At 38.5% G+C, this 26,484-nt stretch overlaps 1 protein-coding gene across 1 annotated transcript in view; it reads right to left on the reverse strand.

The window, feature by feature from the left end:
- The window catches only part of cspg4ba (chondroitin sulfate proteoglycan 4ba), a 37,943-nt gene that overhangs the window by 4,959 nt on the left and 6,500 nt on the right, over positions 1-26,484 (reverse strand). Inside the window, exons 3-9 of the mRNA XM_042488488.1 lie at positions 19,289-22,861; positions 17,888-18,361; positions 16,496-16,672; positions 10,650-10,848; positions 8,082-8,213; positions 1,493-1,665; positions 777-960 (exon numbers count right to left, since the gene is read on the reverse strand). Of these exons, the coding sequence (XP_042344422.1) occupies positions 777-960; positions 1,493-1,665; positions 8,082-8,213; positions 10,650-10,848; positions 16,496-16,672; positions 17,888-18,361; positions 19,289-22,861 (4,912 nt within the window). The remainder of the gene's footprint in view (positions 1-776; positions 961-1,492; positions 1,666-8,081; positions 8,214-10,649; positions 10,849-16,495; positions 16,673-17,887; positions 18,362-19,288; positions 22,862-26,484) is intronic.

Raw genomic sequence — 26,484 nt, forward strand, 5'->3', positions numbered from 1 at the left:
AATAAAACACTTGTGGTCTCCAGAGGATAACAGCTGAAAATCATGGGGTAAGGGTATTTTACCTGCTACACGGACTCTGTCTTTGTAACGTTATCTTTGCTTATGCAGTGTTATAAAGTGTTACTTTATTAACCGGCACTGAAATGATTAACTGGATGGTTTTAACTAAAGGATGCATCGATTTGATGAATTTATGTAAATTTGAAACACCATCAAGGTTGCTCTGCTTTTATCTTTTTTAAACAGATCGTACTCAATTTTTTCATAGTTCTATGCACTTTTTACCTGTTGGAGGACCACCTGTAAAGAATAAAAGAAAAAAAAGACAGACAAGCTGTGTAACAATACAGAAGAGCAACACAATGCCCACATGGTCAGTGCAGCAGCTTCAGTTAATTAAAATGGACACGCTCTGCTTTGGCCTTATGGCAACATACAGCACATGTCGCAATGTCGTAAAGCATACGAACTTTGGTGATCTCACACTTTACTTCTATTATGAGGCTGACATTTGTAGTTGAGTGAAATTCCTCAACAACTATTTGATGGATCACCCTAAAAATTGGTACTCATCTTCATGTTCCCCTCAGTATGACTTATAATAACTTTAAAAATGCTTTTACCTCAGCTAAGTCGGAATTACTGTGAACAAATACTTGCAAAACTAATGACATTCCCATCAGCCTCAGCCATACTTAGTTTTGTGCTGATAAGAAAATGTACAAATAATTCTTGCTTTACTCTTGCTCACACTAGTACTAGACTCTTATTCGTACCTGTGTTTGCAAGCAGGACTGTGTTGTGTTCAAGTCCAGTATTCTCATAAGAAATATCGATTCTGAAGGTCTGGCTGTCCAGAGAAGTAGGCGGTGATGCCACAGAGAAGGTCATGGAGTCCATGGCTTCCCAGCCCACAGACTCGATGGGGGTTTGTATGAAAACAACCTCTTTTCTGTCCACCTGAGGTACAAAAACACCACAGATCCTCAGAAAAAAACACAACCCAAAATAAATTCATATCAACAAATTTGCACAACATGCAGATCAGCCATCCTTAAAGTGAACTGATGGCTTAATCAACCGTACAAACAGCTCAGTGGCCTAAATAATTCTTCAGCATTCTGAAAGACATGACGACAGTATGTATAAGATTTCATCATTAATTTAAATATGCTTTGGTCAGCAGTAAATAAAGTGCACAGCACCACAGCTTTAACTGTGTCAGATCATAATCCATCAGAAATAATTGATCACATAAAAGCCTTACATGTTCCATTCAGCTAAAGAAGCTTAAAGTCAATTTCCTGAATGAGGATGCAGAGTATCTATTATTTATACTGTGGAAATCTGGCAACTTTCCACATGAATGAAGAAACCCTAATATTTAATCTTGACCTGGTTCACATCCCATGTGTTTTATCTGAAAATATTCTTATGTAAAATAAAAAAAATGTTAAAAAAAAAAAGATAGAACCTCCAGTTCCTCACTCACCATGTCTTGTGTGAAAGTTGAGATGTCCACAGTTGAATTATCAGGCCGCCTCATCACCAGACGCCCCAGTTTAGGATGTCGAATCACACTGAATGTGATGGTGCGGTTCGAGGCGTTGCCGATGTCATTGGTCACTGCTTGTAAAACCTCATTTGTGATTGGCATAGAGGAGCCTGGAGGAGAGATGTGAAACTGAATTAAGAGAATTACTGGTGAAGTGGTTTGGATAATTGATCATGAAACTATATCTGTCAGGAAAATTTGTTTTTCTTGTCTGGTGTTCAGTTTAGCTGTCGCCACACTGTTAAATCTCTTGTGCGGCTGCATCACATGTTGCAAGTTTTCCCCCTCTGGAAGCATTTCACATCTTTTTGACACCAAATTATGCAAAACAAGCTCTGGAATAGACCGATGAGAGTCCTTTGATGTGTCAAATTAAAGCTGCACTGCAGACATCACAGGCTTTTTACAGCGCTATCCAACTGCAGTGCGGGGTGTTACATAAAATCCAAACAAGAAATTAAAAGTGGATCAGCTCCTTGCAGGCGCAGAAGTCTTCCACTTGGGGAAAATGCAAGGAGAGATATCTCCCGTGCATGATGACAGGGTTGGACAACTGAGAGCTTCTTTTCTTCTGAGATGAATTACATAGCTCTGCTGCCGCTGCGAAGATTGCGAGGATACTAAAAAAAGACTACTGATAAATGATGGAAGGCAATGATAGAGAGAAAGAGGGGTCAAAGCACAGTGAAATTCATTCATCACTTGTCTTGAGCACTCCCACCATCCCTGTCTGCCTCTCATGGGAAATTTTCCTCTTAGAGGAAGAGCAAGAGACGGGCTTCCTTCTCTTTTTACATCAAAAACCTATCTTTCTATAAATCTGCACTAGATGGGTTTTGCTATATTGTCAGACATATGTGCAGCATTTCATGATGGCAGCATATAGACATGTAAAATGCAGTTATGCTTACAGGAATATAAACAAAATACATGACAGAATCAAAATACTTTTACAAACTCAGGTGAGTTGTTTACTCTGTGCCTGTGAGATGAGGAAAATGTGTTCTGCTTTGGGAATTTAAGACTGCTGTAAGAAACAGCAATGCATGAAAGATGCTACATATGTACTACAATCTGCACAAACAATACCACCATACATATTCACTGTCTGAAGTTCATGTATTTGATGCATATGGGATATAATGAATTTTTTAAATGATCCATATGACAAGGGAAAAGAACAGTACAGCAACACAGGACAGAGAATATTAGAATATCATCAAAGCTCAACTTTCCATGTAAAATTAATGACTTCCAATAGAAACTGTCTGAAAATGTGCATCGTTATTCCTGAGGCCATAATTTTCACTGGGGTTGGAGGGGACATGGCCCCCTTCAGTATGCTGAGCCTTATGAATTTCATGTTTTTCTCTGGTGTACTCTTAGTTTGGACAGTTACCAACAGCATGGCGTCACCTCCTTTAAATTGCTTCACTAAGCTCTGCTCTGAGAGAAATAGCAGAAGCATAAAGACCTCAGCTAGGGGCGACTGTGTCATCCTCTCAAGACCCACAAAATTAGTAAAGTCAGTCTTTCCCATTAAAGCCACAAAAAACCCTTGCTTCCACCCCAAATCAAACTTTGCAGATTTTTTGTTCTTTTTCTAGGATGCTAAAAAGTCAATAATTTTAATGTTATGAACCGTTATTAAATAATCAAAAAAGAGAACTGTTCTGAAAATACCATATGCACCAGTATTCTATAATGCTTGTTGTATACGCTGTCTGTATTAATATTGTGTAAAATTAGCCATCAGCTGTATCTGTATAAGAGGATCAGATCATCAGATTTCAAGTATTAAAATGTAGAAGTGGTCTCTGTCAAATCAGCTGGCTTATAAACAAATAAATACTTTTAAGATCCTGCTTTTGTTCCCCACTTTTAATATTGCATTGCATATTGCATATTAGTATATGTCCTTACTAAAATCTCTCTGAACATTGTTTCTTTCCTGTTCAGCCATCACAGTCCCGATGATCCCAGCTGATGAGAAAGGGTTGCTATTTTCCTCTGAGTTACTTATGTGCACTCAGCAAAATGAACCTAACAAGCATGAAAGTTCTTGCTGGATGTTTTTTTTTTTGCCGTGGATTTTACTTTTTCGGCACATCCAGGCTGTCCTACCATCATGATTAAGATTGTTATGGCTGTGTTTACTGTAAACTCAGTGTATCTCAATATTCACAGCATCGCAGATAGCAGGCATTGCACTAAAAGCATGTATTTATCAAATGCTATTGAATACAATATAATTGTTATTTCAAAACACTTGCAGGTAGTTATTCTCCATTTTTGACAGTAATCTGTCATGTCTGGCAGAGTAATATTACTTCTAAGCCTGTAAAACTTATAATATAACACTGTCCGACCATTTAAGATTTTCTAAAATTTCTTTATCAAGCTTTACTGTGATTATGAATATAGAGTTTTGCTGACACAGGCGTTCCCCTTCCCAGAGCTTCTGGTCAAAATCCACTCCCTCCGCCATGTTTAAGCATACATTTGAAACTTGCCCTGATTTCTCTAAAATGTATGAAGAATATGATTCTTAAATGGTCAAAAGATAAACAGGAAGAGCATCTTATGAAACATATATACTTAATTTGTGACCTGAAATTTTTTATTTAAATAATTTACGTCAAAGGCTCAAATGTCAAGAACACTGTGATGAAATGCAGCGAGTCTACTTAAGCCTGAAAGGAGAATAGTGAAAATAAGTGATAAATAGTTATCTGTAATTTGAATATAATGACTGAGAAGGTAAAGGCAAGTAACAGAACAATTTGAAGTATCTGTTAAGTTTAGAAAATTACATGACTTTACTGTAATGCAACCTTTAAAACCAAGAAACAACAACACTAAGGACGATATCTGGTGTCATCACAACAAAATTGATATAACATCAATATATTGTCCCCTCTTTATTCAACAGGAGCAAAGCTGAATATCAGTAGCCTATATTTTCCTAATACCAAGAAGTCTTGTGAGGTATTTGCAGGCGACATCACTACCACTTCCTGTCAGAATGGCTTCAGGTAAACGCCAGATTCTTAATGAGGTATATGCAGCCATTTAGTGCAGAGTCTCTGCACAGAGAGCACCCAGACAACGGAGGAAGAAGAACAACATTAATCTCGCGTCCACAGTGTGAAAGTGTTTCGTGTCACCCCTCACCCCATCAAAACCCTTCATTGTCAGTTAAAGCTCCCGTTCCCCCTCCCTCTGTCCCGCCTGGCACAAAACACAAACAGGGCTGCCTCAGACAGACAGTGGCACAGCTTTTCAAGTACCCACTCACCCTGTGGCTGGGAAGCTCAGCAGAGCGTGCCAGTTGGCAGTTTGCTGCCCTCGCATTATCCTTTTCTTTCTCACTCACAAACCAGACCTCTGGAAATCGCAGAAGATCTTGAAACATGTTTGCAGACACAGACAACAGCCGGCATGCTTAAAGTAGCATACTGAACATCAAAACATGAAGAGACGCCAGGTGACTCATCGGTCTGGTATTTGACTGTTGGTAAGGTGCTGCATTATTATTTAAGAAAATCTGAGCGAAGACTGTAGCAGGTTAAATGTTACATAAAAGGGGAACTGAGAGGGCAGAGGGCAGAGGTCACACACACACACACACACACACACACACACACACACACACACACACGTGATGCATGAAAACACACATTAAGCCTTTAACACCTGGATCTACAGTAGTAGTTGTAGTTATACTGCATTCAGCTGTCTTTCAAAAGCATCTAAACCTCTGAAACCTGGGAAAATAAGTAAATTAGTTTGATTTATTTTGAAACACAGGAAAAAGGGCAATGAGGAACCTGGCAAGAAATGGCACACAAATTGCAAAAAATAGAAAAATAAAGAAAAAAAATCAATAAACAACAAACAAAAACAAATAAGAAAGTAACTTGAAAAAAAAGTTCCTAAAATTCTTTTTATTAATTTTTATTATATTTGTAAAATGTTATTGTAATTTTTTTTTAATCACTTTCTTGTTTTTGCTTTTACTTTTCTTTTTTGTTACTTATTTTTAGGTAATTTCCTTGTTACTTGGCAGTTTCTTGGTTGCTCACTGCCCTCTTCCTCTCATGCCTTTGAAAGATATCAAGCCAATATGCTCAGGTGTGAAAGGGTTAACATGAATCCTACATATTATTAGCAAACATAAACCAGCCTAATTTATAGAAAAAACATTTAACGCAACACTGATGATTGAACATTAAAACATGATGTATATGAATTTGCCTATAATTATTATTTTAATAGCTTAGTATTATATGAACAATAGAAAGGTGTGTTTGTACGTGTCTTTTTTCATCGACCTACACGACAGAGACTGTTTCACTGTAGACCGGGTATCCCCTCAAACACTGAGGAATTTCTTCTCCTGCATAACTAAGAGCGTCCTGATAGGTAACATCACTTTCTTTAATAACAGAATTTTCACAAGGTGTAAGTTTAAAACATGCAATTAATACGTATATCTGAAAGTTTAACTTGGAGATTCTCGTTAAATCGACATGACACAGCCAGATCATTAATCGAGCAGACGCCACTCTGTCTCTGGTCTTGCTGAACTACAACTCACAAAGTCCATATGATTGTGGCCATGACACACCCTCACATACACACTCAAAATCTTCAACTGAGCCCTCACAATAGGAACAAAAAAAGAGGAAATCAATACTTCACTTATGGATAAAAATAGCAAAACTGTAAAGTGTCTGTGCGAGTGGATAACTGAGAGGCAGACAAAAATGTTATGTTTCAGTTCATTTTCAGGAAGCAGCTGTGTAGTTTCAGCAAGACACAAAACCCCTAAAAACAGAAACAGCTAAAAAAAGATGCTGTTTAGTGCAGGTAGTAGGTGTGATTTGAAAGCATGTTTGTACTCAGAGCATACATCATCCAAAATAAATGCATTTAATAAAATCAATGAAAATTCATAAAGACTTATCTAAATTACTAATGACTGTAGGAGTAAGTAATAATTTGTTTTGTCATATGGATTGTATAAACTGTAATTTTATTAATTTGGTCAGGTTAGTTTAGACATCTATTATATATCTGTCCGTTCTTCTTGAGGTTTCTTGCATTTTTTCTCCACGTTTAAGGATAGAAAGGTTTTTTTGGGGGTGCCTTTTTCTTTTTCCGCGGGTTCAGAAGGTCCAGGCGCAGATCGTGTCATATGTTGTAAAGCCCTCTGAGGCAAATTTTGATTTGTGATATTGCACTCTATGTCATTCTATTTACTCGACACGACAGGCGACAGCATTTGTCTTAGAAGATTGGGGTTTGGTTATATGTTTTTGTTTTTTGAGTCTGGTTTGTTTACCTTTTGGATATCATTTTTCATATCTTAGTTGGCAGTGAGCGAGTTGCCAACCTAGGAAAGTGCATGTTCGCTTTTCGTTCACCATATATCACTGCATCTGTGAAAGTGCGTATTTGTTTAATCACATTTTATGAAAATGCCTTTACAAAGAGTGACTGAAAACAGTCAAAGTGCAACTTCTGATTTATTTTTAAAAAGCAAATTTGGGCTATGTTTTATTTGCTTATCACCATGGCAGAAAGGAGAAACAAATATTCGAAAGGTATATGGCCACTGTCACACACTGTTTACAGTTGCTATGCTGTTCAGCACCAGGCAGCTTACAAGCACTCTGCAGAGACAAGCTGCGCCAGTCAGTGTTATCAATTTGTAAGTTTAGTTTCTACAGTATGTGTGCACTCGTGCTGTCACTCTGATCCTTGTTTCTTTTAGCACCCCTTGTTCTGAATATGTTCCTGCGGCTATGACAGTGAATCAAACCGGTGACCCGTTTTCAAGTTTTACATTTTGGAGCTGAGAGCCACAGAGTAGGGAAGAGGAAAAATATCATGAGGCACACTTGCAAATTGTCAGTTTTGTTTGACATGAAAGAAAAATCAACTCAATCGCTAAAATAAAATATGGACGTTGTATGTTCCTGAAAACCACCGATACATTTGTTTGTTAACGTGTAGCACATACACTGAAACTTTTAAAACACTCGGGTTAATGTGTGGTTATGGTAAGGTGCAAAAGTCATATGGTTACTGTCAGGAAAAGATCCATGTTTTGTCTTAAAATACCCAGTTTTGGGGGCATTATCCCTGCAAGCATTGCAGTGTTTACAATCTCTGTAAAAACATTTTTTTGTGGGAACAGAAATTAGTTGCTAAAAAACAACCATGTTTAGTGGTGAAAAATACAGACTCAAAATCACAACTATTCTTTTTTGTCTAAGACAGTGGTCTGCAGCTTGGCAGGAGTCTTGTCTTAGTGTCTAACCATCCACCAGCCCCTCCACCTCTGAGTCAGCTTATATTTTACATCACTTTAAAAACTTTAAGTATGAAATGTGCAAATGTAACATATTTGTGGTTTGCAGAAAGGTACAGTGCAATTCCTTTTCTTTTGGCATTTGGGTTGTAAAAAGTATACAACAATGTCAGTCTTGTAATTTAGTCTACTCAGCGAGTGATTTACCTGGAAACACCTTGAGTGGATGGTTTTTCTCTAAACTGAGGACTAGGGCTCTGGCAGTGATGCTGAAGATCTGCCTGGGAGTGAAGTTCACACCGTCGTTGACTTGGAAGTTGAATCCTCCAGACATGGCACCTGGAAATGCCAGAGCAAAAAAAAATTAATTAAAAGCTGTCAAGACAACTTAGTTTTATGAGGACATGTTTTCACTTTGTTCTTGGAAAATAAGCTGCGTCTGCTTTCTGCAAAATACACATAAAAAAGAACTTGATCAGCATTCCTGATACTGGTCCCAAGAAAAACTGCAATGCAAGCTAAAAATCTCTATTCTGAGTCAATAGGGGAACACTTAATCAAAATCAATTCTCTATACTTGTAGGTGTATGTGTGTAAAAAAAAGAAAGAGACATTCAACACATAGGTGAGGGGAGACTCTTGCAAACTGTTATTACATCCTTTCCTGGTGGTACAAGTACAGGCAAAGAAAAAAAAAGATAGGAATCAGGACAGCAAGCAGAAACCTGATCTGACACCATCAGATGTCGACAGATCTTATCCCCAATTTCACATCAGTTTCCACATCATAAAGTATCATCACCTCCAACCAGTCTGTCTGTATCAGAGTTTTAGGTGATTTAACAGCCAATAAAGAAAGACGCACATTGTTCCCACAGATGATTTCAGTGTGAGCTGACACAAGTAGAAAGCAAGGGAAATGGACTGACAACAGCATCGTCTAGTGGACATAAAAGGAACAACAACAACAAGTTGTTTTGAATCTAAAAAAAAAAAAAAGTGAATTATATTTAGCATTAGTGCATTTATTCCAAAACAAGCTGGAGAATAAAAATATACTGCTCACATCTGGAGATATTTATCACAGGTTATATTAAAAACTGGGCAGCATGACTGAAATCAATGTCACAATATTAAAAAGAATACTTTTCCAATATCGGTGTAGCTGCTGCTTAATATTATGGACAGTGATCCACAGTTAATCATTATATAATAGATAAATAGGCCACAGGTATCACATACTTAAATTTAATGCTCTAAAAGATCTTTTTAAGATAAATTTGGTTAAAATTAAAGACTATTATTAGACTACTATTTAGCAACAAATCATCTTTTTTTCTTGTTCAAGTATTGCAGTTAAGTATAAAGGTAAGTATTGTTTGTGTTGCCATGTGCAGAGGTGTTTCATGTAGGAATATGGATATATGCGTGATCTGCATTTTGCCAACAGGTAAGTGCACATATAGAGAAAAATGACAGGATGAGGTTCAGTGGCTGGTTTAAAGATTTTTAACATCAGAAAAGTGGACTCACACAAAAAAGCTTGACTCATTTTGAGAAAAAAAAATAAAAAATGCATAAATCAGAGTAAAACGTTTGTGGCAATTAGTTTTAAATTTAAGACCATTTAATGACTTTTAAGGCCTCATATTGATAAACCTGAATTTAAGACATTTTAAGACTTATTGAGGACCTGTGAACACCAAGTACTGTATAAGAAAAAACCTTAAACATGCAAAAAAAAAAGAAAATCTTTTTGGTGGTTTTTTAACACAATTTGCAATGAATGAATAAATTATGAGGATTTTAGGAAACATTGTTTAACTCTTAGAGTTAATCATAGAGGTTCAGATAATGGAATCTGCTGTTTCTGCAAACAGAATCAAGGAATTTAATGTTAAATGGCATTTTGAGACCAATCTCAAATCCTGCTGGAAGTAAATTAATAAAGAGCAAACGTATGTTGAACACAACAATCACTTCACAAATGTAAAAGTAGTAAAGGCGCAACACAGGCAAGTAGTGTGGTATCTCACAAAATTGCTCAGAGAGATTCGCAGTTCAGTGATGAAGAGTTTGTTGAGGACAGCTTGGTGAAAGTGGCCGTCATTGTATTACATTGTATGTCCTGAACCTGTTTGGCCCTCCGTGATATGCTGACACCCTAAAGTGCCAAGTGTTCAACACAGTTTGGGTTTTTTTTATATAGTTATTGTGTTTCCACTGAATGAGTGTATCCTATTTGAATAATGTAAAAAAGGTAGATCAAATTGATTGATTTCAACCATGTAAAAAGGAGACAGAGAAATTATTATACAAAATCAGACAGACAAAAAGTAATATTTCCAGACAATGAAAAACATAAAGCAAAAGAAATGGTCAAACATATGATGAATTGGTTTACATATATTCCAAAAAGAGTGAGAAGAAGTAAAAACTTATTTAATCCCACCCCTTCTCCATTAGTCACTGAATTTTAATTAAGCAGCTTCCTTATTCACTTAAACCTAAACTGTAATAAATGAAATATATACATGCACCCACAGACTCAAAATCAAATATCTATGATTTTTCATTAATATTTACTGAAAAAAAGAGGAAAATAAACGAGGAAAAAAACAAATATCAAATAACCTCTGTAAACACCTGGCGACTGTCAGACCCCCTCTTCATTAAATTAAATCAAGGAATACATCTCTGTTTTTTGTGGGGTTTTTCTCCAGTGTCGTCATGCAGTGTTTACACTTCAGCAGGTGAGAGAAAAACAGATGTTACCTTTGTGAACAAACAGCAGCTGTCCCTGGTCGATGTGCTCCTGGGTGAAGTTGAGCACTGCCTTCATGGGGGCGCTCTTCAGGGCCAGGTGTCCGTTGCTGGGTGGGGTCACCATGAAATGCAGCTCCTCTGCTGGTGTGTCCAGGTCCTGCGCTCTCAGATCCTCCGGCCTGATCTCCGTCACTGAGGACACCCAAACCTGGACACAAGACGGACAAGGACAGAACAGGTGTCATTTGTAATCTCCATGAAAATACGGACCTCCAGGAACAGAGACATTTTGTCTGACATGGCTCATGACGTAGGGCTAACTGGATCTGACAGCCAAATGCCACTTTGACATTTATTTTGATAGACAGAATGAAATATTGTCATATTTTGTTATACCATAGGGCAAAAAACTGGCAACATTAGAGCTTATTTCCACATGCCAATGCCATTTTTTTTAAAGAAATCCCCCCAAATTAAAACATACTTAATAAGATTGTCTCATGCACTTCACTCACTAGTTAAATAGACTTGTAAAGCAGCTATGTTTCACCTCCCCTGCTCAGACATAACACAACTGAAAAGGAAGTGAGACCAGGGGAAACAGCTGATGTGTCCTTGTCATTCATCACCACATACAATGGACCCAGGATGCTGTGGGTGTGAGTCCAGCTCCAAGGCTATTTCACATGTTTCTCTCTCTTTCTTTTCAACCGCCACTTCCCACTGTGCCATGTATCATCCAAACAAGCAGAACTGCTATAAAAAAAATCTCTAACCGAGGCACCTAAAGACAAAAGACAGTAACAAGCCATGGAAAAATGTCACTCAAGTCACATTCACAGACATAATTCAAATGAAGAGCATGCAAGGACTAAATATAGCCATGCAGACTGTAAACAGAGTTGGAGTGAGCGTTGGCGAGGCGCAGTTAAGGTCCTGCTTCCATGTAAATTCAAAAGCCTCGAGCTAACACGAAGGAACAGAGGAACTCATTGACACACAGAGCACAAAGCCACCGAACCATGCAGACACTTGACAACAAAGGATGAGCCTCTATAGTCCAAGCTATTGCATAACACACCACTGTCCCTCACACAGGTTATGATTCTGCAGTAATTACTGAGAGGACAAAAATCACGAAAAATTTAATCTGATTACTTGAAAAGAACATTTTGAACTGTCACTGAAGGAAAGCACAGGTATCACTAATAACATTAAAAATGGCTCTGTTGTATTCACGTGTCCCACTAAACCATGACAGCGTGACAGTAAGCCAGCACGCACAATACCAGGACCCTGAAATTTAAGCAGCTAAATGGAATTCAGCCATCATTAACTTATTTTTAACATCTGCGTTGTTCCTACTGTCACATGTAAAAATGTCTTCATCATTAAAATCCTACTCGTACTTGTGATCATTGTCTGCTGTTACATTAATATAGACACATATCATATTTTGGATTTTCTCTATGAATAAAATATATTTTATTAATATCTTCTGTCAGAGCAATTGGGTCCTTTTCATGGACAAAATTTACAAACTTTTCCATGATTTTTCTATAAACCGTTATAATTTTAATTTTTGATGTTTTCTTCCCTTGCCAAGTGTTTTTCAAACTTATCAATTCAAACTTGATTCAAAAATCATTTCAGCAAGCTAGCATACATGACGGGAGAGAGGGAACGTACCTGACGGTTAAAAGCTGCAGAATATAAATTTGACGTTATGTTACACCATGTGGAAGGGTACTACTATGACTAACAATTTCATTACATACAACAAAATGCCATGACTTTTCCAAAACTTGTAATATTTTATATTAATTTTCCACATCTGGAAAATACGACTCATAACTCATTTTCATATCTAAATTTCTTCATGTGGTGGGGATACCAAGATTTAGTAAAATTACCTTGAGACCAACTGTAATTTATTTATTTTATTTTATTATTTTTAGTTAAAAGTATACATCACAGGAATCCCCAGATTCACTATTTTTTCCTTTCTTCTTGTGCGGTGCGATTTTTGGAGCTTCCTCTTGGATGCATGCTGCTTATAGCCAAGCACCCCTGCCTATAAAGTCCTCACCTCACCTGACTGCTGTGCCCCAAATACAGCAAAATAAGACGAAAATGAGAAAAGACAGGCATAGAGCCAGGTCGCTGCAGATAAATACACAAGTGATATTGAGTGGGATTACTTATGTGTGAGTCTATACATCATTTTTTAGGAAAATCCTGCATTGTATACCTTTAAGGTTGGGTACAAAATAGTTTGGTCACTTTGGGGCACTGGAAGCAAGTTGCAAACATGAACATAAAATCACCTTGTTCAGTTTTTACAGAAAACTTAACAAAACAAAATTTTACTCATGTTCTGGCCACCTGATGAATGTAAGTCCAACATTCACTCAATATGTGGCTCTTTGGCAGCTGAATGCCCAAATGTGTTTACCAGTTTGACTCTAACTTTGTCAAAGTGTGCTGGCAAACAGTGAGTTTTAAGACTTTTCTCCCTAAAAAAACTGCTCGTTGTGACTGGAAACAACACTAATGAGAGGGTTGAAAGTGAACAAAAACAGTAAAGCTGAGGCTGAAGAAAAAAGATCTAAAGATGCTGAGATGTGCTGTATAGCTGAGGGGAACTGCAGAAGTTATAATTATCAGCAGGTTTGTCACCATGAGGGAAAACTAACACATTACATGATGTCATTTGACCCATCTTCAAAATAAAAACATTAATTCAAACAGCTGTAATGTTACAATAAATGTTATTGTTTGGTTTTGCCACAAAATTTACTTTGGTTGGAGCTCAGGGCGCTGAGAGTATCTCTCTGTAACATATAAATTACAGGCCTTTGCACACAAACTTTTTTTTTTTTTTTACAAACTGTTAGAGCAGTTTTTAGCAGGCCATGCTGAGGTGCTAGGCAACCAAAATATATGTAGTGTTTCACATTAGTGGTGAGATTAAACTAGCAAGTTCCCAATGCTTTTTCTGGTCAATGTGAGAAATGTCAGTGATCACAGACTGCAGAAGTGAGAATCGCAGGGGGGGGACCAGCGGGTGCAAAAACCAGAAAGAAAAAAAACAGCTGCAGGAATGTACAGCCTATCACAAGCATCAGATGATACAAGATATGGGTGTGAGAGCATCTGAGGGGGGGTTTTACCTTTTAAAACTGAAGTCTAAATGGTCCTAAAATTACCATGAAATGACAAAATGAAAGGCTCGGGTGTAACTGGCAGTGAACTGGCCTCTCACTTGGCTCTAAATGTTACTTACTGGAACAGAAGTGTGGGTTACTTTTTCAATTAGCACCTGCAAACTCCACATCCACCCACCACACACATCACATCGGTCCCACAGCATCACGTCCTCCCACATGAGAGGACTTGCCTCGCATGTGAGTGTGTGTTGATCTAGTGGGAAATGACTACACCTCCAATAATCCCCCGTTTAACAGGAAGCCACAGCAGGATCAGTCTGAGGAACAACATTAGTGTGACTCACCGATTTCAAAGACAAGACACATGAGATCAATTTGCACAAGCAGCCCCTTGGAGTCAAGATCAATCCCCCGCTTGACGGGGCGTCTGCTGCTCCACAGGCTGCAGTTTTAGTGACGGAGATGACAGTGAAGTTTAAACAAAACAAACCTGACCACATCTTTCATCTACTGTAATTTAATTCCTGAGAGTCTTGACTTCCAAAGAATGACTGTTTTCATGTTTATTTGTTGAGGTGTTTAAAAAGATTATCAAACCTGCACCAAAATAATAATAATAAAAACAATCTAAGCACAAAATTGTTTAAAAAGAACGATTTCAGTCATATATTGCTTCTTAAACATGTTGTCAGGAGGTCACAGAAGATAAAAAACTACATCTGACCTCAAGAGACTCTGCTCACAGCTTTTTAAAATCCTGACAGTTTAACACCATCACAGACTGCTGACGTTCTTTGTGAAGCCATTATTGTTAGACATCTGTCACAGATGTCTGTCACAAACAGGTCAAATGTATACCATAAGCAGTAGAACTGCCACAACTACAAATTCAAAACATTTTAGTTATTACTTTACTGACTTCAGTTTAAAACATGTGGGCAGATTCTGTAATACAGACAGAGAACTCAAGTTATTTGTTGGCATAATTAAGATTTTTGTAAAGTAGAAATCCTTGGATGTATTTCTTTTGTCAGTGTTGTTTTGTTTTGTTACATTTTTGGCTAAATTGTTTACATTTTCAAGACAGATTTATTCATATCACAGCAGATTATACTTTATCTTAGGGTTTATTCAGCAATAGCAGATTTCATATGACATGTAAATATAAATCCTGTGGCACAATTGATGAATACAAATCTGAGGATACAAACATTCAAGCTGTTCCAAAACTAATTCTGAGGGAATCAATAAATATCTCTGTAAGACCACCTGCGAATCTATCAAAATCCTCTGAAATACACGTTTAATGAAGTGCAGTGGCAGAGAGCCACCTTGTGGACAAAATCCAGACCCAACACCCAAAATCTAGTAAAATTATGACTAGTGGTCACCTTTGAATGAAACTGATAATCAATATGTGCGGGCCAGTTTTTAGTTATCATCAGTCTCAGGTTACTCAGAGTAGATCTGTTTTGTGATAGCCAGACGAGGAATTGACACGTAGTACAAAACAAAACAACTCAGACAACAGACAGATATGATAAAAGCAAATGATAACAAAAACATCAAGGCTCCAATATTCACTAAACCACTTAAATGCATAAATAAATAAATAAATAAATAATGCTTCTATGGTGTCTGTGCAATGCTGCTAAAACTTATTCATCTGAATGATGGCTGCCGAAAAAAAATCACAAAAAGCTCCCATTCAAAAACATTTTCAGGGTTTTTGATTAAAACTTCTTTAATTCAACTGGCTTCCCAATGTTTTAAGTGAAGTGAATTTTAGGAGTCACTCTGAGTCTACAGGATCCAAGAGGAATTTGAGGCATTTAGGGAAGAGCTGCACAGACAATAGAGACCTATACTTCAAGCTTTCTTTCCAGCTGGACCTCTCCCAACTCTGGCCACTAAAGATGCCAGAGTACAAACCAGAACTGCTGAGCACATGGACACACACAGACAACGTCCATCTAACCAGAGAAAACCATAAAATTGAAAATGTATATGAGTAGAAGTGCTTTTTAAAGACGGGTTTTAAATAACCTGCAGGTTTTCTTTGGATGAGCAAATAGTGAAGAAAGATGTGAAACTGGACTGGACTGTCAACATGTGGTCACAGTGTTTGCTATTTTCAGGCCATGACGCCATCATGCCACTCAACACCAGGATGCCTGTGAAAGGGACTAAATTCAACTGACATATTTGCGGGAGCGAGACCGTCTGTCTGTATAATGCCTGTGGGTTATTTTGCATTTGATTTTATACTGTTTGGTATTCATAAGCAGCCTTTAAAATAATTTCCAGTCAACCCAAAATATGCAAAACAGCAGCTCCCTCTTAAATTCACTGAAGCAAGACTGCTGGAAACTGAACCACAAAAAAACCCAAAACAGTGCTTCCTATAAAAACTAGAATTTGTTTGAAAGCTTAACACCTTAGCACCATAAACACACTTTCCTACAAATCCCAGACACCTCCAAATGTATGTCAAGGGCTGCCAGCCCCTCTGGACCCTCCTCCACATAGCAAGCATAGTTTCCCTCATTGAGCCAGCCAGCCAGCCATGGCAACTTGCAACACTGCCCACATGAAAATTGTCTGACAGTAAGTTATCGTGCCAGACCTGCTAGTAAAAAAAAAAAAAGTCGAGAGTTTAAATATAGAGCAGCAGTGCCGACTCACCCTGAGGACCCTGTTGGCTGTAATAACAGGAGGCTCATCGTTGACAGCTGAAACCTGGATGTACACCGTCTGGGCTGCGCTCTGCTTCCTCAGGCCCGTGTCATTGGCCACCACAGTGAAGTTGTCAGCAAAGGTTTCGCTGCTGTCATGGACGTAGTAAATGAATTCATGTTCCACCTAATTAAAGGTCATAGAAATTATTAGGGAAATTAAAACTACAAATATCTATTAAAAACAGGTACAAAACAACATAATGATTAGTGACTCTTAGGTCGCAATCATCTAATTTCCTATGACATGACATGCATATAGGGGCAAAAATTAAACGCATCAATGCTTTGTGCAATTTTAGAAATTAATGAGAAGCACAAACATGACAGAAAAAAATAGCAAGAGCCAGAGATTCCAGCTGGGGTTGGGTGAGTTGAGAGGGGGGTCAGCCAGGGTAATGCTGTTTTTTCCTTCCTTTAACGCTGTGATTTAATGAAGGATGAACTTTAGGTTACAAAACTTGTTAAAAAAATGCCTGTAGAGTAGGGTCAAATTTGAAACATTTGCGTTAAATGTCAGTGGACATGACAGAAGAACAAGGGAGACTGTGGTTGGTTGGTTGGGCCACAGTTACTTTCTGGTCCTCTGAAGGTCACAGAAACAAAAATGTAACAACAAAATATTTGTTTCCTTCATCTGCACTCATTGACTATGTTAATACTTTCATGACTATGTTAATACTTGTGAAAGTCACTGACTTTTTTTGGCAAGGGTATTTTTAACTTTTATAATATCTAAAGTAAAATAGTGGTATATGGACTGGATGTATTATAAAAATGTGTTAGAGATACTGGAAATGTGTCACTTCTAGTTAAGAGATGAAGAAATCAACTTGAATTTAGTGTAAGATTTGGAAATCTGTGATGAATGGTGGTAGCTGGATAACATAATATCATCCCAAAGTATTTTAATATCATCCCAAAGTATTTTAAAAGATTACACAATATCTATATTATTATTATTATTATTATTAATTTAATATTATTATTATTTTTTCTAAAATATTGCTGTACAGTAATTAACTTCATGCATCTTAAGATTAGATATACTAAATCTGTCCCCAAGGACAAACATTAGGCTACAAAATAAAATTAAAAATTACAAAAAGGAGACGAAGAACAGGGAAAAAAAGAGTCAAATTTAAAGATCATTCCATATCTACAAAAATAGTAATGACTACGACAAAAACAAACAGGTATGACTTCTGTGTCTTCAGTGTTAGTTATGGGCATGAAAAATATCACCATCACACAAATTCAAATTATTTATCCATTAATCCAACTGCAGGCCTATTGCAATTTTTCCATAGCAACTATAACGGTGTCTGTCAGAATGTCTCACCTGTCTCCTGGTGAAAGACGTTATGGCCACACCGGGGTGTCGAGAGTGCTCAATGTGACCGTGCTGCGGGGGCTCAGTCAAACTATACAGGAAGTTGATTCCAGAGAAGTGTCGGTTTGTGACTTTGAGCACGTCCTGGGTCAGTGCCTTGGAGGCGCCCTCATTCAGTGTGAAATTGGAGACCTGGAGAGGGATGAGGCGTGGGATGATGTCAACAGACATCCTAATGTCTGTGACGTCAGTCACGCCGTTGGTGGCATCAAGGACGAAGGTGTCGTTCACTTTGTTGGGCTCCGCCTGCATGTACTGGATGTTCCCACTGTTAATGTCCTCTTGGGTAAACGTCTTGACAGGGGACTGTTTGGTTCCGATGTAGCGCTCCTCCGCTTCGACAAAACGCCGGAGAAAGCCATGAGACGGGGCTACCTTGACTGTGAATGCAATCTCAGATGGCAGGTTGTCCTCGTGAGTGACCTGCAGCGATCAGCAAACATATTCACTGGTTAAATTTGAAATGTTCCATGTGTCACTAAAGTTTTGTTTTCATTTTGCTCTCAATGTAACATGGCATCATTGTTAAACAAAGACTGGTCAGCATTCAGTTTCTGCCCTTTCAGAGCAGAAAGAACTGCTCTTTTACTGCAACACTACCATGACATTGTCCTTTTATTATAGTTTACATTATCTGTTAAATGTTGTTTAGTTCTGTCACCATAACTACACCAAACATGCAGGTTGTTATATATAAGATTTTCAGAAACAGGGCTGGAGGCTCTTATGGGGAATGTTCAACCCCAAATCAAAAACAAATACTATTATTCATAACTTGAAGTGCTTTTTTTCAGTCTGGACAGTTTTTGTGTGAGTTGCTGATTGTTGGAACTATCAGCTGTGGAGATGTCTGCATGGGACTAGATGGCATTTGGTTTGTGGTGCTCAAGGGCCAAATAAACACATTTAAAACAGTCAACAGCGATGTCTCTTTACATAAATCATGACCCGGTTACTCAAGATAATCCACAGACCTTGTTGTGAGCAGGTTTATGTAGGAACTATTTTCTTTCTACGGAACTAGACCCACCATCTACTCATTGATGAGAGACTCCCATAAGTATGCATATCATTGTTATTAATATTATAATTCTTATTATTATCGTTATCAGTAAAGGAGTGATTTAGTGAACAATGGTCAAACAAACTTCATATGAAAATTAACTAAAGAAAACCTAGCCTAACTAGATTTTTGTGGTAGACCAATTGTGATATTGTGATGATATTTAACATAAACATTTAACATATTTAACATAAATTGCAATCAAAATGGCCATTGTATTATTTAAACAAATACCAAAATTACATTGCCACTTATTTCAAACTCTGTCTCTCTTCTGAGACACTCACCTCTAGTTTAGTTCCACTGATCTTCACTGGTTTTCCCTCTTCCACCAGTAACATGTTGTGATGCAGCACGATGGGTGGCCTCTGATGACTTTCCAGGTAAACCTTCACATTGATCCTCACCGCCAGTTGAAGAACTTTAGCTTTAACTGTTAAGTTGAAATAGTCTGCAAGATGTTTGCTGTCATTGTGCCGATAGGAGATCAGTCCATCCTTCAAGTCAGACTGTGAGAATGACTCCACCTTTGTTTCACTGCGATAGAGTCCTCCATACTTGGGAGCCTCGTCCACCTTGAAGATGACCTCCTGGTCATCTCTGATGTCCAAATTTGATATGATGCTAAAATTACTGGTGGAAAATGTTACGGACTGGCCCTTCTGAACCAGGAGGCCGGTGTTGTTGCCAACCTTCAAGAAAGGGTCGTGTGCACTGATGTCTAAAAGGCTTGACACAAAATGTTTTCCATCTGAGACAAAGAGCACAAACCTGCCAGTGCTAACACCTTTGTGAATAAACAGCACTCTCTTTTCTTCCAAATCCTTCTGTCGAAACTGGAACAGCCGATGTGTGGTGTCATTAACCAACACTAGATCTCCCATCGGGATTCCACGTCGAGTGTAAATCAACTGGCCATCATCAAAATCAGAGTCTTTGTCATGATAACGCAAATCCTGTATGGTGAGCAGCCTCTGTCCATCCCGTACTACATTGAAAACTTTATCAATAACACGTACTGGCTTTTGGTCATTTATTAGCTGAATAGAGATGTTGAACACTCCTTCTTTAGAGCCAATTTCATCGTCGGCGATGGAGGATTTGAATCCTTGGCTGGTGGAGGCTATGAAAGTGAACTCATCTTGAGTTGTTTCAGTGTCATCATGGATGTACATAATTCGTTCCTCTAAAATATCCTGATTACTAAATATTAAGATATTGTCATAGCTTGCATTGGAATTTGACTGGCTAATACGGGCTAGCTTGCCATTCTTGGGGCTGCTTATGACAGTATAGTACATATCCTTTGTACTCAAAGTCTCTGCAAAGAGCTCATCCTTTGTGATAAGTTTACTTTCTCCCTCCTGAAGAGAGAGTCCATCATTTCTCATAAACACGCTGTTGACATCAGCTTTAATGGAAAACCGGAAGTCATAGTATTGTGATTGAGCATGTTTGGAAACCAGCTGGAATTTGAACCGATCACTTGTATCTTCATAAGGCCTGTCGACTAGCTCGTAATGTACTTTTTTGTCTGTTATGTCTCTTTGGCTAAAGGTGGAGTTCTTTGTCAGGACTGTACTGTCAAACAGGAGTTTCCCTTTCTTTGGTGTGGTGAGAACCCGAAAATAGAGGTCATCCTCTGAAAGAGCCACACCTTCAGCCGTTGCATAAAGATACTCTGAATCCAGTGTCACTTTTCTAACTTTATCCATGTCCATCATCACATTCTTCACCAGGTGGTACTTCACCCACTTCACAGTGATTGGAAAGAGTATTTCAGTGGTTGTCCTTGCAGCCACAGTAACCTTGCTCTTAAAATAATCAGTGGCGTTGGATGTTTGAATTTCTTGAAAAGTGCTTACATACCTCAGGCGCTCTTTTTCAAGAAGCCTTTGGGAAAACGAGTCAGTATGCCTCCATTCACCGCTTGAGTGAAGTCTCTGGAGTTCTCCATACTGAGGGGGTTCGATGATATCATATCGAATGTCTACAACTTGTTTTACAGCATTGGTTTGCACAGCCAGCTGCTTTGAACCAAGTATAGCTGTCTCTCCTTGAATAATCTCAAGGCCTGTGTTGTTGGCAATCTTATACTCCAGTGCTACAGCCATGACCCTTAGAACCACAGTGTTGCTTACCTTTTCCCCATCGCTAACTCTAAGAACTATCCGTGAATTTCGAACCCCTGTGTGAACGTAGTACACTCTCAATTCCTCCAAGTCTGTATATGAGAATGAGGTCACTGCCTTGCCAGGGTTCTTTTCAATTTCCAAATATCCTGCGTCAGCGTTCAGGTTCCCAAGCACGGAGAAGACAAGGTCGGTGTAGTTGCTGTCAATGTCTGTGGCCTTCAGAACATCAGTGGTGAGGCGTTTCTTTGAGTTCTCCAACAGGACAAAGAGGTTGCCTTCAGGGAGACTCAATTCAGGTGCATCGTTGGTGGGTGTCACAGTAATATTGTAGCGGTACAATTTGTTGCCCTTCAGATAATCAGGAACTTGTTTTCTACTGCTGGAATAAACTGAAAACATGAAGAAGTCATCCGGTTCCTCTGAGCCTCCATGGATATACATCACTCGTCCATGCCAAAGGTCCAACATACTGAAGGTGTTCTCCTCTTGGTCCTGATCGACATCAAGCCTTATCTGACCACGAATTGGTTGCTCCTGAATTCGAAACACAATCTGAGACTGCCGAATGCCAAGCTTCTTGAAGTCCAAGAGAACCTTAATGTGTTTGGCCTCAAGAGATGCTCGACCACCTTCCTGGACTACAAGGTTTCTGAGCTGTACAAAATTTGTTCCATACTTTCTGTCCAAGCCCCTTGCGAGGGTGGACATGTAAAGTAACGGAGTTGGTGTCACCAAATGAAATAAGGATGCTGGAGCACTTGTTGGACTCAAAGTGGTCGATGGTTCTGGTTCTTTCTCTGGTTCACAACCAACTGAGATATCCTTGGTGACGACAGCATTTGAGAGACCAGTTTTCACTCCACTGACTTCAATCTTCTTCATACATCCTTTAAAAGAACCTCCTCTGACACGTTTTCCTGACACAGAGACAAGCCCCACCTTTCTGACCTCTGATCTGGTGCTGTCATCGATACCTCCAACGAAAAGATATCCTTTGAGCTGAAGCCCCTTTGAACGAGAGCTAATGCTACTTTTCACCATCTCTCCATCAACACTTAGCTCAAGACTTCTAGAACTGAATTGCAACTTAATAGTATGCCATTTCCTGTCATTGATGAATGTGAGTGAACGAAGCTCGGTTTTGGTTCCACCTTTCCCAACAATGGCCACTGGCAAACCTTCTTGAATCTCCACAGCCAAAAAGTCTCCCTCTCTGGCTGAACTGTAAAGGATAATTCCCTCTTTGGCTGAAGTGTGCACAACACACTCAAATATTGCTTCCTGTTGGGCATTCCAGGTTGGAAGAGAAATGTAAGCCCTCGAGCTGAAGAAGCTGATAGGGTCCTCCTCTGTGGCAAAGAACTGAGGACTGCAGCCTAAAGACACCTCATGGACATTCTTGAATCCCATATATGGCCTCAGTGATGACAACAAGTTGTGTTCGTTAAAGAGCACCTCGTCCATGCAGCCTCGGAAGCCGATCAGGTCTCTAGGGAGGTAAAGTCTGTCTAGGCCTCCTGAGCCTCCAACATAGAGCCCGTCCAAAATGTGGAGATTGTGACTGGAGCCTGGCATCTTCACATCAGTGTGAGAGTTCTTGTCTACGGTCAGAGTGACGTTATGCTGCACATGACGGACCTCCACTGAGTGCCATGCCAGGTCGTTAAGCTGGGTGCCTCCTTCTGACTGTAACACTACCTCCCCCGATCCAAGGTCTAGTTTTAGCTAAGAGAAGATACAAAAAAAAAAAAAAGGATTACAAAATATACTATATTACAAAAATAAATGGCATTTTCACATACTGATCTGAGCAGCAATTCAAGTTACATTCAGATTTATCAGTTTGGAGTAGGCCTTCTCTGTGATTTCCTACATTCAGTATGATTGCTGTAATTGATGGCCATGTTAGTGACGTGCCTCTAAGGAATGGCTGTGTTGGTCAGTTGGCTCACCACTTTGTTCCACACTGAAAAACCTCAAGAACTAATCCATAGATCTTACGATGAAGCAAGGACGGCATCTCTGTATCTGTGCCCTTCACATATCTCGAGAACTGTTCAGCTGATCTACTTCACACTTGGCAGGCATATTACAAGGGACCAAAATACATGCAGTGTTGAAGGTGGTGCTCTTCGGACATACGACACATTTAATATTAATAAAATTGGAATAAACAATGCTTTAGCCATAGTTGCAGACCCTTTTTTTTTAAATAGGCATATATAGGTTGCAACTCTGGTACCTTAAGTCACTAGCTCTTCATACCCAGAACCGAGTCAAACACCTCAGGGTTATCCTAGATTCTGACCTCAGTTTTGAATCGAACATTAGAAACATCATTCACTGTCATTTTATCACCTTAGAAATATTGCTAAGGTCAGACTGTTCCTCTCTCAGGCTGATACAGAAAAACTAATGTATGCCTTTTTAACCTTAAGACTTGTCACTGTAATGCCCTCTTGTTTGGTCTTTCTCAAAAAGCTGTTGGCCGCCTGCAACTTGTTCAGAACGCAACAGCCAGAACAGTAACAAAGACCACATATAGAAAACATATCACTTATTACCATTTTAAAGTCACTGCATTGGCTGCCTGTCAGTTTAAGAATTTATTTTAAGACTCTCTTTTTAGTTTTTAAACCGGTCTGGCATCAGCCTAGCTCTCAGATATGCTTCTTAGATATGTAACTAGCAGGTCCCTTCAACAAAAATCCACTGTGAATTGACGTTTAGCCACTGCGGCCCAACTTTATGGAACAGTCTGCCTGAGCATCTGAGGGACTCCTCATCAGGGGACATTTTTTTTAAAGAAACCTCAAGACATACTTTGGTATTCTGTACTATTCTATGTCATGTTTATTTGTTCTTATATTTGTTTTAAACATCTTATTTCTATTCTATTATTATAATTTTTAGAGGTTTTTTTTATATGTTGCTAATCTTGCTCTGTGAAACACTTTGGACTACGTGATTGTATGAAATGTCCTATATAAATTACATTTGATTTCATTTGGTATGATTATGAAGAATTTTTTTAAATAATGTTTTACGAACATAAATGTCTATATTTAATTACAAATACAAAAATAATACACACATTCTTAAAATATTTTCATTGTATCAGATGCTTTCTATAACCTATTTAATTATGTCCTATAATAATTAACTGAATAACTGTAGACACTATGACACCTGGGAAGAGAAACACAGGATGTTTAAATTCCGTGATGTCAGCTGGTGTTATAACAGTGAGCTTTGTCTGTGATTTAAAGCAGGAAGAGAACTATTATCTCTTTGCCTTCAGCTATGTCCGCAGAGCATCATGTCACCATCTCAAACTAATGCTGTATTTATATGACGTGCTTGTCAAGGCATGCTGCTGAGTCCCTGCTATTCATGCACGGGTTTCCAGGGAGCGACGCTCATGTCTGACTCACATGGAATGAGACCCCAAGCCCGGGGATAACTTGTGCGAGCGAACAAAAAAAAATTATTTGGTGACCTGTGCCAGTTTAAGGAACACGGACGAGCGGTTCACTCCTCGTGCTCACTGAAGTACGACAGTGCAACACAGTCGTCAGTGTGATTCATTCCCGGTAGCACAAGTCTGACACAAATAGAAGCTTAGCCACAAGGGTTTCTCGAGTTTGATGCACAAAAGCTATAATGCATATCTCAGGACTTCCTGTGTTTCTTATGAATGTGTCTGCATATTAAAAAGGCTTCCTACAGTACGTCTGTCCATTCTGCATGCTGATTTAGCCTGGCAGAGCTGCTTACTGGATGCTGCAGAAGCAGTCTCGAAGGGCCAAATGTAGTTCACCCCTAAATCCTCCCAACAAGGCTTGTGTTGTGCGCTTAAAATAGTGCTCCCGACATGGGACACAAACCCATCCTAAATCTCTTAACTGTGCCCAAGGTAAATATATTTTGTCATTAGGAAATAAATTTCCAGCGATGTGTAATGCATGTAATGCATATTTAGAGCCAGATTATTATTGCAGCAGTAATATCAGTCTTTTTTGACTGCTGGCACGCATTTTTTGTTGAATTTAATTTTAATAAAAGCTGGGTTCTCATATTTTTTCCGTCTTAGTAATTTAAGCTTATTCGAATTGCAGAAGTCAGTGCCTTGAGAAAAAGGGAGACACACTTTTTACGGGATACTTATAATATCTTACTATATTACCAGTCATCTCAATTATCCATTACAAATCCATAATGACAAAAATGATGGGTACAAATTTTAATCAAGGGAAAACTGATTTATATTAAAATGAATTAAGTTATGCATTTCAACTGACCAAGCCCTTAATCAGCCAAAGGCACTGCAGTCGCTGAGCACAACCGTTCATGGCTGCACACAAGGATGTAGGTTTTGTTTCAACATTGGAGGGTCCTCTGCCAGAAAATTCTGAGTATCAAACACTATTAACAGTATTAATTTGTGCCTTTTCTGCATCAAGTTATGGTGTAAACATCTTTAATTTTGTCAAAATAAAAGTCCTTTGCTACTAAATGAGGGGAAACAAATGCACATGTTCTAAATATTGAAGTGGGCCTGCCTGCCCCCTGTCCTGAAATTTAAACCTTTGACTACACAGCAGAACAGTAATACAGCAAGTGGCATTGTTAATAACAACAGGACTGGACAAAGTAAGGAAAAGCGTCTTTACATTATAGAACATAACACTGTGTAAAGAGTAGGATGTGCAAGATTAGTCAACTAGTCTAATAAATGTTGCTGCGCCTGCTAGTCTGCACCAGAAATGTTAGTCAACAAACTTTTTATCGAGAGCATTACTACTTTATGCAGTTGTGTTCACCTAGTAAAAATGCCATTGTAGTAGTCAGGCAAGTTTTATTTTCAGTAAGAATATTGTTTTCAATAAATGTTATTTGTTAACTGTTTAGTGAGTTGTAGTCAATGTTTACAATGCATGGTGCAAACCGCCACAGATTTAAGCTGCATATGAAATACAATTTGGTTGTTGAAAAATGTCAATTTACAAGTGTACACCTTTTTTTGTACAGTTGTGAGTACCTTACGGAACTGTGAGTACTGTTTTTTTTTTCCACAGTGTTTTCTTACTTTTAGTTGGCTGATCTAAGTTTAATCATCTTTTAAAACGTCAAGGAACTGAGTTGTTAGAAACATCTGTGATAGAGAGCACAATCCATTAAATAATTTGAAATAAGTTGTTCAACAGAAAATGTATTAATCCAGTTCTTCATTTTTGAGAAAAAAGGCCAAATATTTGTTGTTTCCAGCTTCTCAAATATAATAATTGGGTGCTTTGCTTAGATTTCTATCATCCTAAACTGAATATAGTTGGGTTTTTGACCTTTAT

The sequence above is a fragment of the Plectropomus leopardus genome, chromosome 6, assembly GCF_008729295.1.
Source record: "Plectropomus leopardus isolate mb chromosome 6, YSFRI_Pleo_2.0, whole genome shotgun sequence".
Lineage (NCBI taxonomy): Eukaryota > Metazoa > Chordata > Actinopteri > Perciformes > Serranidae > Plectropomus > Plectropomus leopardus.